The sequence below is a fragment of the Cibotium barometz genome, chromosome 14 (genome assembly GCF_041138505.1).
Source record: "Cibotium barometz isolate CiBa-2024 chromosome 14, ASM4113850v1, whole genome shotgun sequence".
In the NCBI taxonomy this organism is placed as follows: Eukaryota; Viridiplantae; Streptophyta; class Polypodiopsida; order Cyatheales; family Cibotiaceae; genus Cibotium; species Cibotium barometz.
Window position 1 is genome coordinate 4,011,718 of NC_141059.1, and position 12,453 is coordinate 4,024,170.

Here is a 12,453-nt window from a genome sequence, read left to right on the forward strand (position 1 = left end):
ATAGTCACAGGGGACGGAGGGGATGGACCCTTGGAACGGGGGGGACGCCATCCCGGGAACACTATGGGACAGGGACGGACGGGGACGGACGGACGTCCCCAGCTGTGCGTCCCTCACAAGGGACGGCGTTCCGGGGACGGATCCAAGAGGGACGGTTGTGGGGGACGGCTGCATGGGAACACTGCAGGTTACTGTTTGGGCAATGGTCACATTTTTGACCTTTTTTTTGGCCGTTTGGGAGGGGCTTTTCATGGGCCTTTAGCCTTGGCCCATAGGCCTTGAGCCTTTGAGGCTTTGGGCCTTGGCCTCTCTCTTGTCTCTCTCCCTATAAGAAGACACACACACACACACACCCTCTCACACTTCAAGCTTTAGCTTCACAAACACACACACTCCCTCTCACACTTCAAGCTTTAGCTTCACAAACACACACACTCTCTCTCCCTCAAGCGGCAAGCCTCAAGGGCCAAGGTCTCAAGTTTCAAGCTCCAAGCAAGCTGTAGCCTCAAGACACACTCTCTCCCTCACACGCACACTCTCTCAAGCTTCACACACACACACACCCCCACCCACCCTCACACTCAACTTCTCAAGTTCTCCCTCAACTTTCAAGGCTCAAGCCTCTCTCTCTCTCTCTCTCTCTCTCTCTCTCTCTCTCAAGCTATCAAGTGACAAGGAGGCATCCATCATCCATGGCATCCTCCTCGTGGTAGTGGCTCTTCAAGTTCCAACTACCCGTAGAAGGACGACGGGATGGACATGGTGGGATGAGGTCAATCACACCCCATCCCCTCATGGAGGTGGTGCACAGCCATGGACATGCAAGCTTTGCCCGTATAGGCGAGTGGGTGGTACTGACAAAGTAATTTTTAAGTGCCGTTCCTACCCCGTCCCCGTTCCCTACATATGGCCGTCCCCTCCCCCGTCCCCGTCCCCCATTACCGTCCCCCGTCCCTTGTGACTATGGGGGTGGGGGCTCCCTCCATGGACGGTTAGACATTATTAATTGGAGGAAACCAGCTACCATCAGCATAAAAGAGGTGCTCCACAGTCCTTGACTGCTTCAAACACGGCCCCATCCACTGTTAAGTTTTCCTCTCACAACACTTTACCCATGATGCTATACTGCTGATCAACTCCCAACAAGAGCCGGGGGGGAGCTGTTGTAAGAAGCCCGGGGTATATGGGTACCTTGTGGTCTGCCACGAGGGATATCTGCATGGCCTGTCGTTTTCTCAGAAATAAACACAACATTGTACTTTTATGTTTTTGTATCAAGCTTTGTATCACAATCATGCTTTGGAGCTATTATGGACGTTATTGTCCTATTAAAAGAAAGTGGTATAGAAGCATTGAATTCTTTTGTTATGCCTGTACTGATGAGACCTACCCTAAGTTTATCAAGTTGTACAGTGGAGTGCAAGTCTGTGGCTACCTTCTTGCATTCTCCTTCTTCTGTGATTAGGAAATTTGACAGTGTTTGTATGGTATGGGAGGCTCCAATGCTCCTATTAACTTGTTTTTGTACTTCTGGATTTTTGAATTTCTTGCCTTGGACTCAGGTCTGTGTTTTGTGTGGATATGGAGAGGGGGCTATGACCAGAGCAAAGAAAAGCTCAGCGCTTGCAAAAGGACTGCTGCAGGCCTGGCAAGAAGAAGATAATAAGAAACCCAACTTTTGTAGTAAAAGTACTGCTCTAGATGCTGTTGTGCTGCCAGGTAGCACTGATGGTTGTGAGTGTAAAAAGGGGCAATATGAATGCAAGGTCCACAGGATGCTTAAGAAGGATGAAGGTGCCAGTGGACTTGCGTGGCAGGGGCTAAGTGTGGCAAACAGTGTTTCTTGTGCTGTAAATGATCCAAAAGTGACACAGTGGGTACATGTTGTCTGTGCCCTATGGATGCCTGGTACACGGTGTGTGAATGTGAGCACTATGGCGGATTTTGATGTTTCTGGAGTCCAAAGTGCTCGAAGGAAATGGGTATGTAAAGCAGGACTTTCAAAAACCTCTATAAGTAGTTGACATTAGCTTGTTTGTATAATTGAGCTTTCTCAAAGCTGCACCTCAATAATCTGAATTGCTTCTTGGTGCTTCAACCTGTTAATGGTGCAGGTATGCTCAATCTGCAAGCGCCCTGGTGGAGCATGCATCAAGTGCCGCGTGGCAAAATGTGATACTCCCTTTCATCCATGGTGTGCACATCAGAAGGTATGTCTTGTTGGTTATGTTTGTTGCTTGCAGATTTCTGTTTTTCTTTTTCGATTCAAGAAATCAATGGTTAGGCTTAGGAGATATTTGTTCTACTTTTCAGTAGTTATGTTTTGTATTTGAGCATGCTTACACTGTGGCCAGTCAAGCCAGCCTTCAGTGATGCTTGGGGAAAGAGCTCTGTAGTCTGGCAGAGCTGAGGGCATCCTCGGAGAGGCATGTATATGCAGAGTATGCATGACCGGGGAAGTGGAGACAGAGGAGCACTATATGTTCAGACACCCACCCTATTATGGGATTTGTGGGAGAGATTTCACTCTCTCTTTCAAGATGGATTTGGCCCTCTTTCATGGGTGATGCAGTATGAGGACCAGAGATAGGTCATGCTGAGGACCAGAGATAGGTCATGCTGAGACAGTACTCAGAGAGTCAGCGTTAGCGGGATGCCTCTTAGACCACCATTACAGATTTCTTTGGATCACATCCAGTGACCAAAGAGGTCATCACCGAGGGTGGACAGGAGCATAGGGATCTGGCGAGCCACTGTCTACATGCGCAGGCACATGATTTCCTGGCCCCACGCACTCCGGGTGTTATTAATGAGAGAGCGTGATCTCTCCTGAGAGCCAGGCATCCCCGATCTCGCTGCAGATTTATGATATTCTTTGACGACATGGCGAGCTCCCATCACAGCAGGGAGATATCATCACCGCCTATGCTTTGTTTTGGAGGAGGATGGTATTATTGGATAAATCTTACTATACACATTGGCACCTTTTATCATCCATGTGGTTCTTATAAATTGTACTCTCATTGACACTTCTTATAGCAAAGGTAGCTAGTTTCTCTTTCAGTTCTTTCCACTTTTCATGGAGAGATTATAACTTTGTTTGGTCTCACAGACCCTTTGGTCTTTTGAAGATGTAAATATTACTTTCTTTCTCTCTATCTTTTAGCTAGTCTATGCTATTGCTCGATACCCTTTGGTCTCATAGACCCATTGGGCTCATCCGCACGATCTCTTGTTGGAGTATGCACAATAGAAAAGGAAAGAGAGAGAAAGAGCACTTGTTGACAAGATCACCTTTATTATAGCATGAGGCTTTTACAATGGCAATAGCCAGCAAAAGAGCAGTACCATGTGCAAGGATTGGATACTACAACAATGATGAGGAGGCCCTTTATATAGGGAGGCAAGGGAACTGGCCGACTGCATATAGAAGCTGGCCAACTGCTCCATGTCCCATGAACATATGGAAAAATACATAACATCCTAAAAAATAAGAAGAGTCCCCAAACAGTGAGGTGCACAATATTCTAACATCTTTCCATCTAATCAACCACTTGGAAACTGCTGTGTTTCTAAGGGTGCGTTTTTCTTCTGAGCGCTGCCTGGCCTTCTCCTTCCTTTCTTGTGCTGCTCTTTTTTTTTTTGTGTGTTTTTTGATCCTCCTCAGCGAGTACCAATCTTAGGGCAGAAAGGGGGCCAGGCCTCTGTGATGGGAGCATGTCAGGTAGGCAAAGAACCTCCCGCGGGTTGCCTCTTGTGTGCTGGAGGGTCTTGATGCTCTGGGTCTAATATAACTTCCTTTCTTCTTTTTCATAAAATGAATCAAGGGAAACTAATTAATTAGATTAGAATTAGGCATAATGATTAGGGTATTAAGAGGCGCTTCTCATCGAATACCAATGGAGGCACTAGATTCAAAGCAGGCAAAAGCTGAACGACATTCGAAATCGAGGTTGGAGGGGTAGGTGTAGCTTTGGCAGGGGTGGCCACTATAGAGGACGATGCCCTGGCGTTTTTCTCAGCTTGCCACTTGGTACAATCCTTCTTACCATGGCCCACATGATGGCTGAAGAAACATCTCTGCCTTGTACGACTTTTTCTCTTTTGGCTGGAGATAACCTCCAGTAATGCCCTCCTCGGCCTTCTCCTCATGTGTCTTCTTAGGTTTTTCCTCTGTGTTTTTCTTACCACATGAGTTGCTATGAGACTCCGTCTTACTGTCCTATTGTCTTTACTGTTCTGTGCTCTCTTACCCTGCTAGGATGATGATTGCGGTTGTTGTTGCTGTTGCTACGGTTTGGGGCTTGTCTGGGCTTGCCTCCATTCAGCATCATCTCTTGATTATGAGCCAAAGTCAGAGCGCGATCATAAGATTGAGGCTCAAAATTCCGTATGGGAAAGCTGATGTTAGTATCCAACCACTTGAAGAACTGTTTCGACTTTTCTTCCTCTTATTTCTGCAACTGATGTGCCATGGTGATGACTTTGTTGGAGTATGTCAGCACAAGTGACTCATTTTGGGAGAGCCCATAAAACGTTCTCAAGACTAGTGAGGTACTGGGGTGGGAGGAATCTAGTTTTGAGGTTAGACACAAAGATACCCCATACATAATCCCTGTGGCCGGATTTCATGAAGACTCAACCAATGCTGCCACCTGAATGGGAGAAGAAGAAATTAGGGTTAGAGTTATTCATGTGGGAGACATACACAGAGAAAACAACAAGGGAGAGAGAGAGAGAGAGTTGTGGGGATAAGTCAACTCATGATATGAGTGTGTAACTCCCCTATCACACATGTATATTGCACTAGTACACATAGTGCACTTAGTACATTAAAAGTACTAAGTGTACTATGTACTATAACTTATGGGCTTGTACACACTATAAGGGTGGGCATAATGCCTTTACCCCAACAACCTCCCACTTAAAGGCAAAGTGCCCTTAAGTAAAGGAAAAGAAAAATCAGCATGTACATGATAATATACAAGGCCATATCAAGGCTGAAACTGGCCTCATCCAATGCCCATCAAGTGTCTGCAATGAGCAAACCGCTCCGGAGGCAAACTCTTTGTCAACAGATCAGCCGGGTTGTCATCCGTGTGAATCTTAACAAGCTGAATTTGCTTGTTCTCTATCACCTCTCTGATGAAGTGATATTTCACATCCACATGCTTCGTCTTTGCATGAAAGACAGGGTTCTTTGCCAACTGGATGGCACTCTGACTGTCACAATGCAACAATGGAATATCCCCTGTATAGCCCAAATCAACCACTAACCGAGATAGCCATAATGTCTCCTTGCAAGCCTCTGTGGCTGCAATATACTCGGCCTCTGTAGTAGATAAGGCAGTGCACTTCTGCATCCTGGATATCCATGACACAGCACCTCCTGTGAATGTAAACACATAGCCGGTAGTAGACTTCCGGTTATCTGGATGACCGGCATAATCCGAATCCGTATAACCATGCACTAATGCATCCTGTTTGCCAAAGCAAATGCACATATCCTGTGTGCCCTTCAGGTATCTCATGACACCTTTCACTACTTCCCAATGCTTCTTGCCAGGGTTGGCCATGTATCTAGAAACCACTCCCACTGCAAATGCAATGTCCGGCCTAGTAGCAACCATGGCATACATGAGACTACCACAAGCTGAAGCATACGGAATCTTGGCCATATCAACCCTGCCACTATCTGAGTGTGGGCTGTCCATATCACTGAGTTTCACATATGGAGGCAAAGGAGTACTAGTCTTCTTCCCCCCGTCCATATTGAACCTCTGCAAAACTTTGCCAATGTATTCCTTCTGAGACAAATACAACACGTGCTGATTTCTGTCCCGAAGTATCCGCATACCCAAAATGTGATTTGCATCACCCAAATCCTTCATATCAAAGGTTTGATGCAGCCTCTGCTTCAAGGCATCCATCTCCTTACGAGATTTCCCGGCAATCAACATATCATCAACATACAAGATGAGGATCAATAGACTGCCATCCAAAGCTTTCTTGGTGTACAAGCAGTGATCTATGTCACTTCTCCTGAATTTCTGTGATTTCATGAATGTATCAAATTTATGATACCATTCCCTTGGTGCCTGTTTGAGCCCATAAAGACTCTTTTTCAGCTTGCATACAAGCTTCTCCTTTCCACTTACTGCATAACCCTCTGGCTGTTGCATATATATCTCCTCATGGAGATCACCGTGAAGAAAAGCAGTCTTCACATCCATCTGAATCAAGTCCAGATCATCATGCGCAACCAAAGCTAACACAGCTCTAAGTGTGGTCATTTTGACCACTGGAGAGAAGATCTCATCAAAGTCCACACCATATTCCTGCTTGAAGCCCTTAGCCACTAACCTGGCTTTGTATCTTGGCTTTGCATCTGGTGCAACTTTGAGCCTGTAAACCCACTTGCATGGCAAAACCTTCTTGCCTGCAGGCAAATGCACCAACTTCCATGCTCCATTTTTATGCAGAGAATCCATCTCTGACTTCATGGCACGCTCCCATAGAGCCTTGTCTGCCCTCTGTAAAGCCTCCTTATAACATGAGGGCTCCCCACAGTCAGTAAGCATCAAGTAGTCAACCCCTGGAACAAACCTGTCAGGGGCTCTGGAGGGTCTTGTGGACCTCCGTACCCAATGACCATCATTTGCAGGTTACTGTCCAGCCTGCATATCACCTATTGGTGGCTCCTGTTCCATGCCATAAGGCTGAAAAATCATGCCCGGTATCTCCTCTAACTGTGGTATATCCATAGGGATATCTTCTGCCATCTCTGGCTGTCCATTTGGACCATTTTCAGCACCATTTAAGGGCTGGTTTTCCTGCTGTAATGGCTGATTTACAGCCCTTGGTTGTTGTCCATGATGTCCATCATCATCAAAGATGACTCTGCCAGGCTCCTGTTGCCTTGCAGGCTCCTTATACATGCATGTTTCATCAAAAATGACATCATTGCTGCGTATAATATTTCTATTCACGGGATCCCAAAGTCTATACCCCATTTCACCTCTGTCACCATATCCTAGGAATATGCATTTGTGAGACTTAGGATCAAGTTTGGTGCGCATTTCCCTGCGTATGTGCACGTACGCAACGCAACCAAACACTCTCAAGTGCTTGTATGACGGAGGCTTCCCTGTCCATACTTCCTCTGGCACTTTCCCACCAAGCCTCGTGTTAGGTGACCTGTTTATAAGATGAACGGCTGTCATAACAGCTTCAGCCCAAAAACCATGAGGTAATGCAGCATGTGACAACATAGAACGGACCTTCTCCTGAATGGTCCTGTTCATCCTCTCTGCTGTCCCGTTTTGTGGAGGATCATAAGGAGTAGAGAGCTCCCTCTTGATGCCTTTAGCATCACAAAAGTCTTGAAACTGTTTGGACACATACTCTCCACCATTGTCGGAACGCAAAGCCTTCAGTGTTTTGCCAGTTTGATTCTCAACAAGAGCAACAAACTTCTCAAACACTGAGAATGTATCACTCTTCAAACGAAGAGGATAGACCCACACCTTACGTGTGGCATCATCAATAAAAGACACAAAGTATTTTGCCCCTCCCAAAGAAAGCTGAGGCATCTCACATACATCTGTATGCACAAGCTCTAACCGAGCATCTTTTTGTCCAAGAGCTTTCTTGTGGGGGCACTGCAGTTGCCTACCATATGTACAATGCTCACAAAACTGAAAACTTGAAAACTTTAGAGAAGGCAAGTAACCCAAACGAGACAATTGCTCCATTCCCTTGACACTCATATGTCCCAACCGGCTATGCCACATAGAAATTTCCGGCAGCTCGGTTGCATTTACATTAGCATGGTGACAAACACCTGCATGCATGAAGTAAAGAGTGTCCACCTTAGAGCCTCTGGCAACAACCAATGAGCCCTTACAAATCTTCCACTTTCCACGACCAAATGTGGTAACATAATCAGCATCATCAAGCTGTCCAGTAGAAAGCAGGTTCTTCTTGATCTCAGGCACATGCCTGACATCACGGAGCATAAGCTGTGAGCCATCTGAAAACACAAGCCTCACATCACCTCTGCCAAGAATCTTGCATGCATGGTTATCACCCAAATAAACCACTCCTTCATTGCCAGCAGTCTACCTGACAAACAAGTCTCTGCAACCTGTGACATGAAAGGAGGCACCTGAATCAATGATCCATGAGTGCATACCATGACCACCTGTAAGAAGTGAATGGGCATCAAGTGAAGACGTAAATAGGACCTCATCCTCACTGCCACCTGCATGTGACACATTGATTTCTTCAATCTTGACTCCACTTTTGCCCTTTGGCTTTACATCTTTGGCTTCATCTTTCTCTTTGTCTTTGCCTTTTCCCTTTTCCTTTTGATCATTTTTCCATTTGTAGCATTGCTTTTTAATGTGTCCCTTCTTGCCACAATAATGGTATTCCAAATCCTTTTTGGAGCGAGACTTGCTCCTTCCCTTTCTTGGCTTTTTCCCCTTTGTTGGGATCTCCCACGTGCATTCATTGCATTGGACTTTCCAACAGAGTTGTTTTTCTTGTTCATCTCTTCTTGAAGAAGAGCACCCTCAACATCTGCATATGACAGCATAGCATGCGAATTGCTAGTGGCTGTCCTGAATGTGTCCCAACTCTCTGGCAAAGTGCATAAGAGAAAAGTGGCTTTGAACTCATCGTCCATTGCCAACTTTTGATTTATAACTTGGCTGACAATACCATTAAACTCATTTAGATGGGCTGTCATAGAAGCCCCTTCCTTCATCTGAAGACCTATGAGTTTCTTCAACCAATACACTTTGCTTGAGGCACTTTGCTGGGCATACAAGTCCTGCAATCTCTGCCACATTCCCCAAGCTGTCTTCTCTTCACGAATGCTGAAAAGTAAAGAGTCTGACACAGACAACATGATAGTAGATCTTGCCAGCTCATCCATATCTTCCCACTCTTCAGCAGTAAGAGAAGCGGGCATTACACCCCTTTCTTTGATAGGCTTGTGCTGCTTTTTCTGGAGCAACACATTATAGCACTGGGTTTGCCAAATATCATAGTTATGTGAGCCTTCAAGCTTCTTGATGTGAAGCAATGAAGAGCTCTCACCTGTGGTTGCCATAGCAATATGCAACCTGTCAATGCCTGACTCCCTGCAAAATGTGCAAACACTACACCAAAAGCACACAAAGTACTCATAGTTGTTCTCCCAAGCTTTATCTCCCACTGCGGAAGCAAAAATGCAACTTTTCTCTTACTGTATGTGGTGAAAACACCAAAATCTGGTTGCTGCAGATTTAGAACAGCACCTTAAATGTGCTCTATTGCCCTTCCAAAGTACTGTACAACAGTACTAAGTGCTCACCAATGATGTACCAAACCTGTACCGGCAAGTACAGCAGCTGAAATTGAACCTTTTCCTCACTCAAATCAGTGTACAGCCATGCCAAAACTTGCACAAAGCTGTGCCAAATCTGTACCAGCAGGTACAGTAGCAATAAATGCTCTCCTGGCTGTCCATATGAGTGAAAATCAGACTTTTACAGTCCCGAACACTGCATACAACAGTCCCGAACAGAAATTGGGCAAAAGCCCCTTGACTGCAAGCTGATTTCTGAGGATTCAAGGCATAAATGTCTTGCCTGCTGCTTTGCCAAGCTTAACAAGCATAAAATCTTGAAAAGCCCCTTGATTTAAGATCAATTGCTGATCATACATGGTACATTGACGCACATGAAGGCATCCTGAGTCTTCGCGATGCTTCCCCCTGGCCACATATACATCCAATACATGAAAGCCCCTTGATTTACAGGCACATTGAGTGCTTGTAAGGCATCAATACATTATCCACAGCATCAAATGCGATTGCCTGCATGCAAATCAATCCAATCGGCACAAAAGCCCCTTGATTTGCACTGCAATTTGCTGCAATTTTGCCCAAATGTGGGATTTCTCACATCATACAGCATGTATGAGTGCTTAATTGCACGATTACATGAAAAGCCCCAAATTTCGACATCCAATTTCCTGCAAATTGATCCTGATTGTGACCAATGTCACCCAATTTTGCCAATTTTGCTCAAAATTGAGCAATTCGGCACCTGTACCTGCTCAATGGATGATTGTATCTACTCAATTGCAAATCCCAAAAAAAAAAAATTGAAGCATGTACCTCGTAAATTTCTGATTTTTTTTTGCAGGAAAGGGAGGAGGGCTTCGTATTTGCTGCTGTGCAGGTGGGCAATTTTGATCCAGGTGCTTGTCTTCTTCCGAGAAGTCTTATGCAACACTGCCAGGAAAACCCCAGCAAGCTGGGAAATGCCTGTTTTTTCCCATTGAGATACAATAAACGCCTCTGAATCAGAATACTCCAGAGCACATGCAGCTGGAAAGTCGACACCTTTAAAAAAAAGGAACGCTTTCGCCAACAAGCTTAAGAGGCACACCATGCCAAGCGTGGCGATCTTTCGCAGACTTCTTTAGCTAGCAAGAAGGCGAGGTGTCCGCCCAATTGACTAACGGTCGCCAGCCTGCACCAGGTGTCCGCCGAATTGACTAACGGTTGCCAGCCTGCACCTTCGCTACGCCTAGTGGCTCGCTACGCGTAGCTGTGCCACGTCAATACTTAGTCAACCTGCTTCAGCTGCAGCCTGCGTAAGTTGCAGAGAGAGAGAGAGAGCCACGCTTGTGGAGGCCCCTTGCAGTTGGCGTCAAAATCTATGGCACAGCTGCTGCTGCCCCTGACTCATCCTATGGCAGCACTAGTGCTAGTGCGTCAAGCTACAGTACAGCTCGTTCAGCTATCAAAGAGAAGATGGAAGAGGGAGGGATCACTAAGCTCTGATACCAGTTGAATGGGAGAAGAAGAAACTAGGGTTAGAGTTATTCATGTGGGAGACATACACAGAGAAAACAACAAGGGAGAGAGAGAGAGAGAGAGAGTTGTGGGGATAAGTCAACTCATGATATGAGTGTGTGACTCCCCTATCACACACGTATATTGCACTAGTACACATAGTGCACTTAGTACATTAAAAGTACTAAGTGTACTATGTACTATAGTCTATAACTTATGGGCTTGTACACACTATAAGGGTGGGCATAATGCCTTTACCCCAACACCACCAAGTGATGGCCTCCCCAATGAGATGTGGTTCCACGAGGTGGACTATCGCAATCTTAGCTAATGGAAAATATGCAACAAATTGATGAATAAATTGAGTGATTGCATAATGATCTCATTTACCATCATACTTATTGAAGTTTGGTTGAGCATGGATGATGGTGGTAACTGGGACCAGGGGCCAGTTTGGGAAGTGCCGCTATGCTATAATTTATGCTCCAATTGCTCAGTGGCAAGAGTGGTGTCACGATTGTGACTTAGTTCATTATACACAGTCTCCTTATGATTACAGATACTGAAGTGACATGATTACAGAGGACCCCTACACTCGGATGGTCACGACTATTCGCTCTAGAGACATGCCTCTTCATCAAGAGCCACACTCCTTCGACGACTGGTCACACCCCTTCGCTCTAGGGTTGCAACTCTTCACCCAATGGTTGCAGCTACTCGTCCAAAGGATGTGTCTCTTCGCCTAGAGTCATGACTATTGGTCATGAGATGTGTCTTTTCATTCGTGTCTCTTGGACTCCTATATAAGGAGCCTGTTGTATCACAGTTTCAATCAATCAATCAAACATCTGTGTTCAAGTCTACTTTTAGTTTCAGTCTTAAATATACAGATAGTGGATGAAATACTAAGTAATAACAGTAATCCTCACAATGGTATCAGAGCAAAATTTTGTCCCGGGCCTACGGTTGTGAGCCTCTCACCCTCTCCGCGGCACTCCCTCATCCGCCTCTCCTCTCGGTGTTGTATGGAAGAAGCAGAGCGATGGTGGACTTGGCGTGAATCCTTGCTCGCAGTAATGTAAACAAGCACACAAGGTCTCACACCCATATACACGTATTGTGTGTATAGCAGAGAGGGACCCCCTGCTGTATTTCCGGAATACCCTCCCTCCCTGCTGACTGGTGGCGTTCGGCGTTCGCAACATGGCAGGAACTGCTCCCTTCGCTGCTGAATATGGAGCCCCCCCTCTCTTCGCCTTGGTTGCTGCCAACGGGCGCTCTTGTTTGCTGAGCGTGGCTGCCGGTTGTGAGCCTCCTTAATACATGCAGCGACTGCTGGTGGCACACTGTTCGAAGAGGCGCACCATCCAGTCGGCAACGCGTACTGGCCTTCGAAGCGGCACATTCCTTCCAGTCGGCGAAGCGTCAACCTTCCAAAAAAAAAACAATACACAACATTAATACGTGCATTGCCACGTGGATCATCTAAAAAAATAAAAAATAAAAAAAAACAAGCAGCCTTATAACTTAAGGCTTATAATTAAGCCTTATTATATACGTACGTGAAGCGCCAGCACCGAACGGCCACCCGCCAGCGCAAG

The 12,453-nt window shown here is 45.9% G+C and overlaps 1 protein-coding gene across 3 annotated transcripts in view; it reads left to right on the forward strand.

The window, feature by feature from the left end:
* The window catches only part of LOC147631574 (uncharacterized), a 116,643-nt gene that overhangs the window by 81,378 nt on the left and 22,812 nt on the right, over positions 1-12,453 (forward strand). For all 3 annotated transcript variants that reach the window (XR_015267319.1, XM_086808091.1, XM_086808092.1), the window contains 2 exons: positions 1,563-1,982; positions 2,115-2,210. Coding sequence is in view for 2 of the 3 variants with exons in the window: in XM_086808091.1 (XP_086664217.1) it covers positions 1,563-1,982; positions 2,115-2,210 (516 nt within the window). In the remaining variant the exon portion in view is untranslated. The remainder of the gene's footprint in view (positions 1-1,562; positions 1,983-2,114; positions 2,211-12,453) is intronic.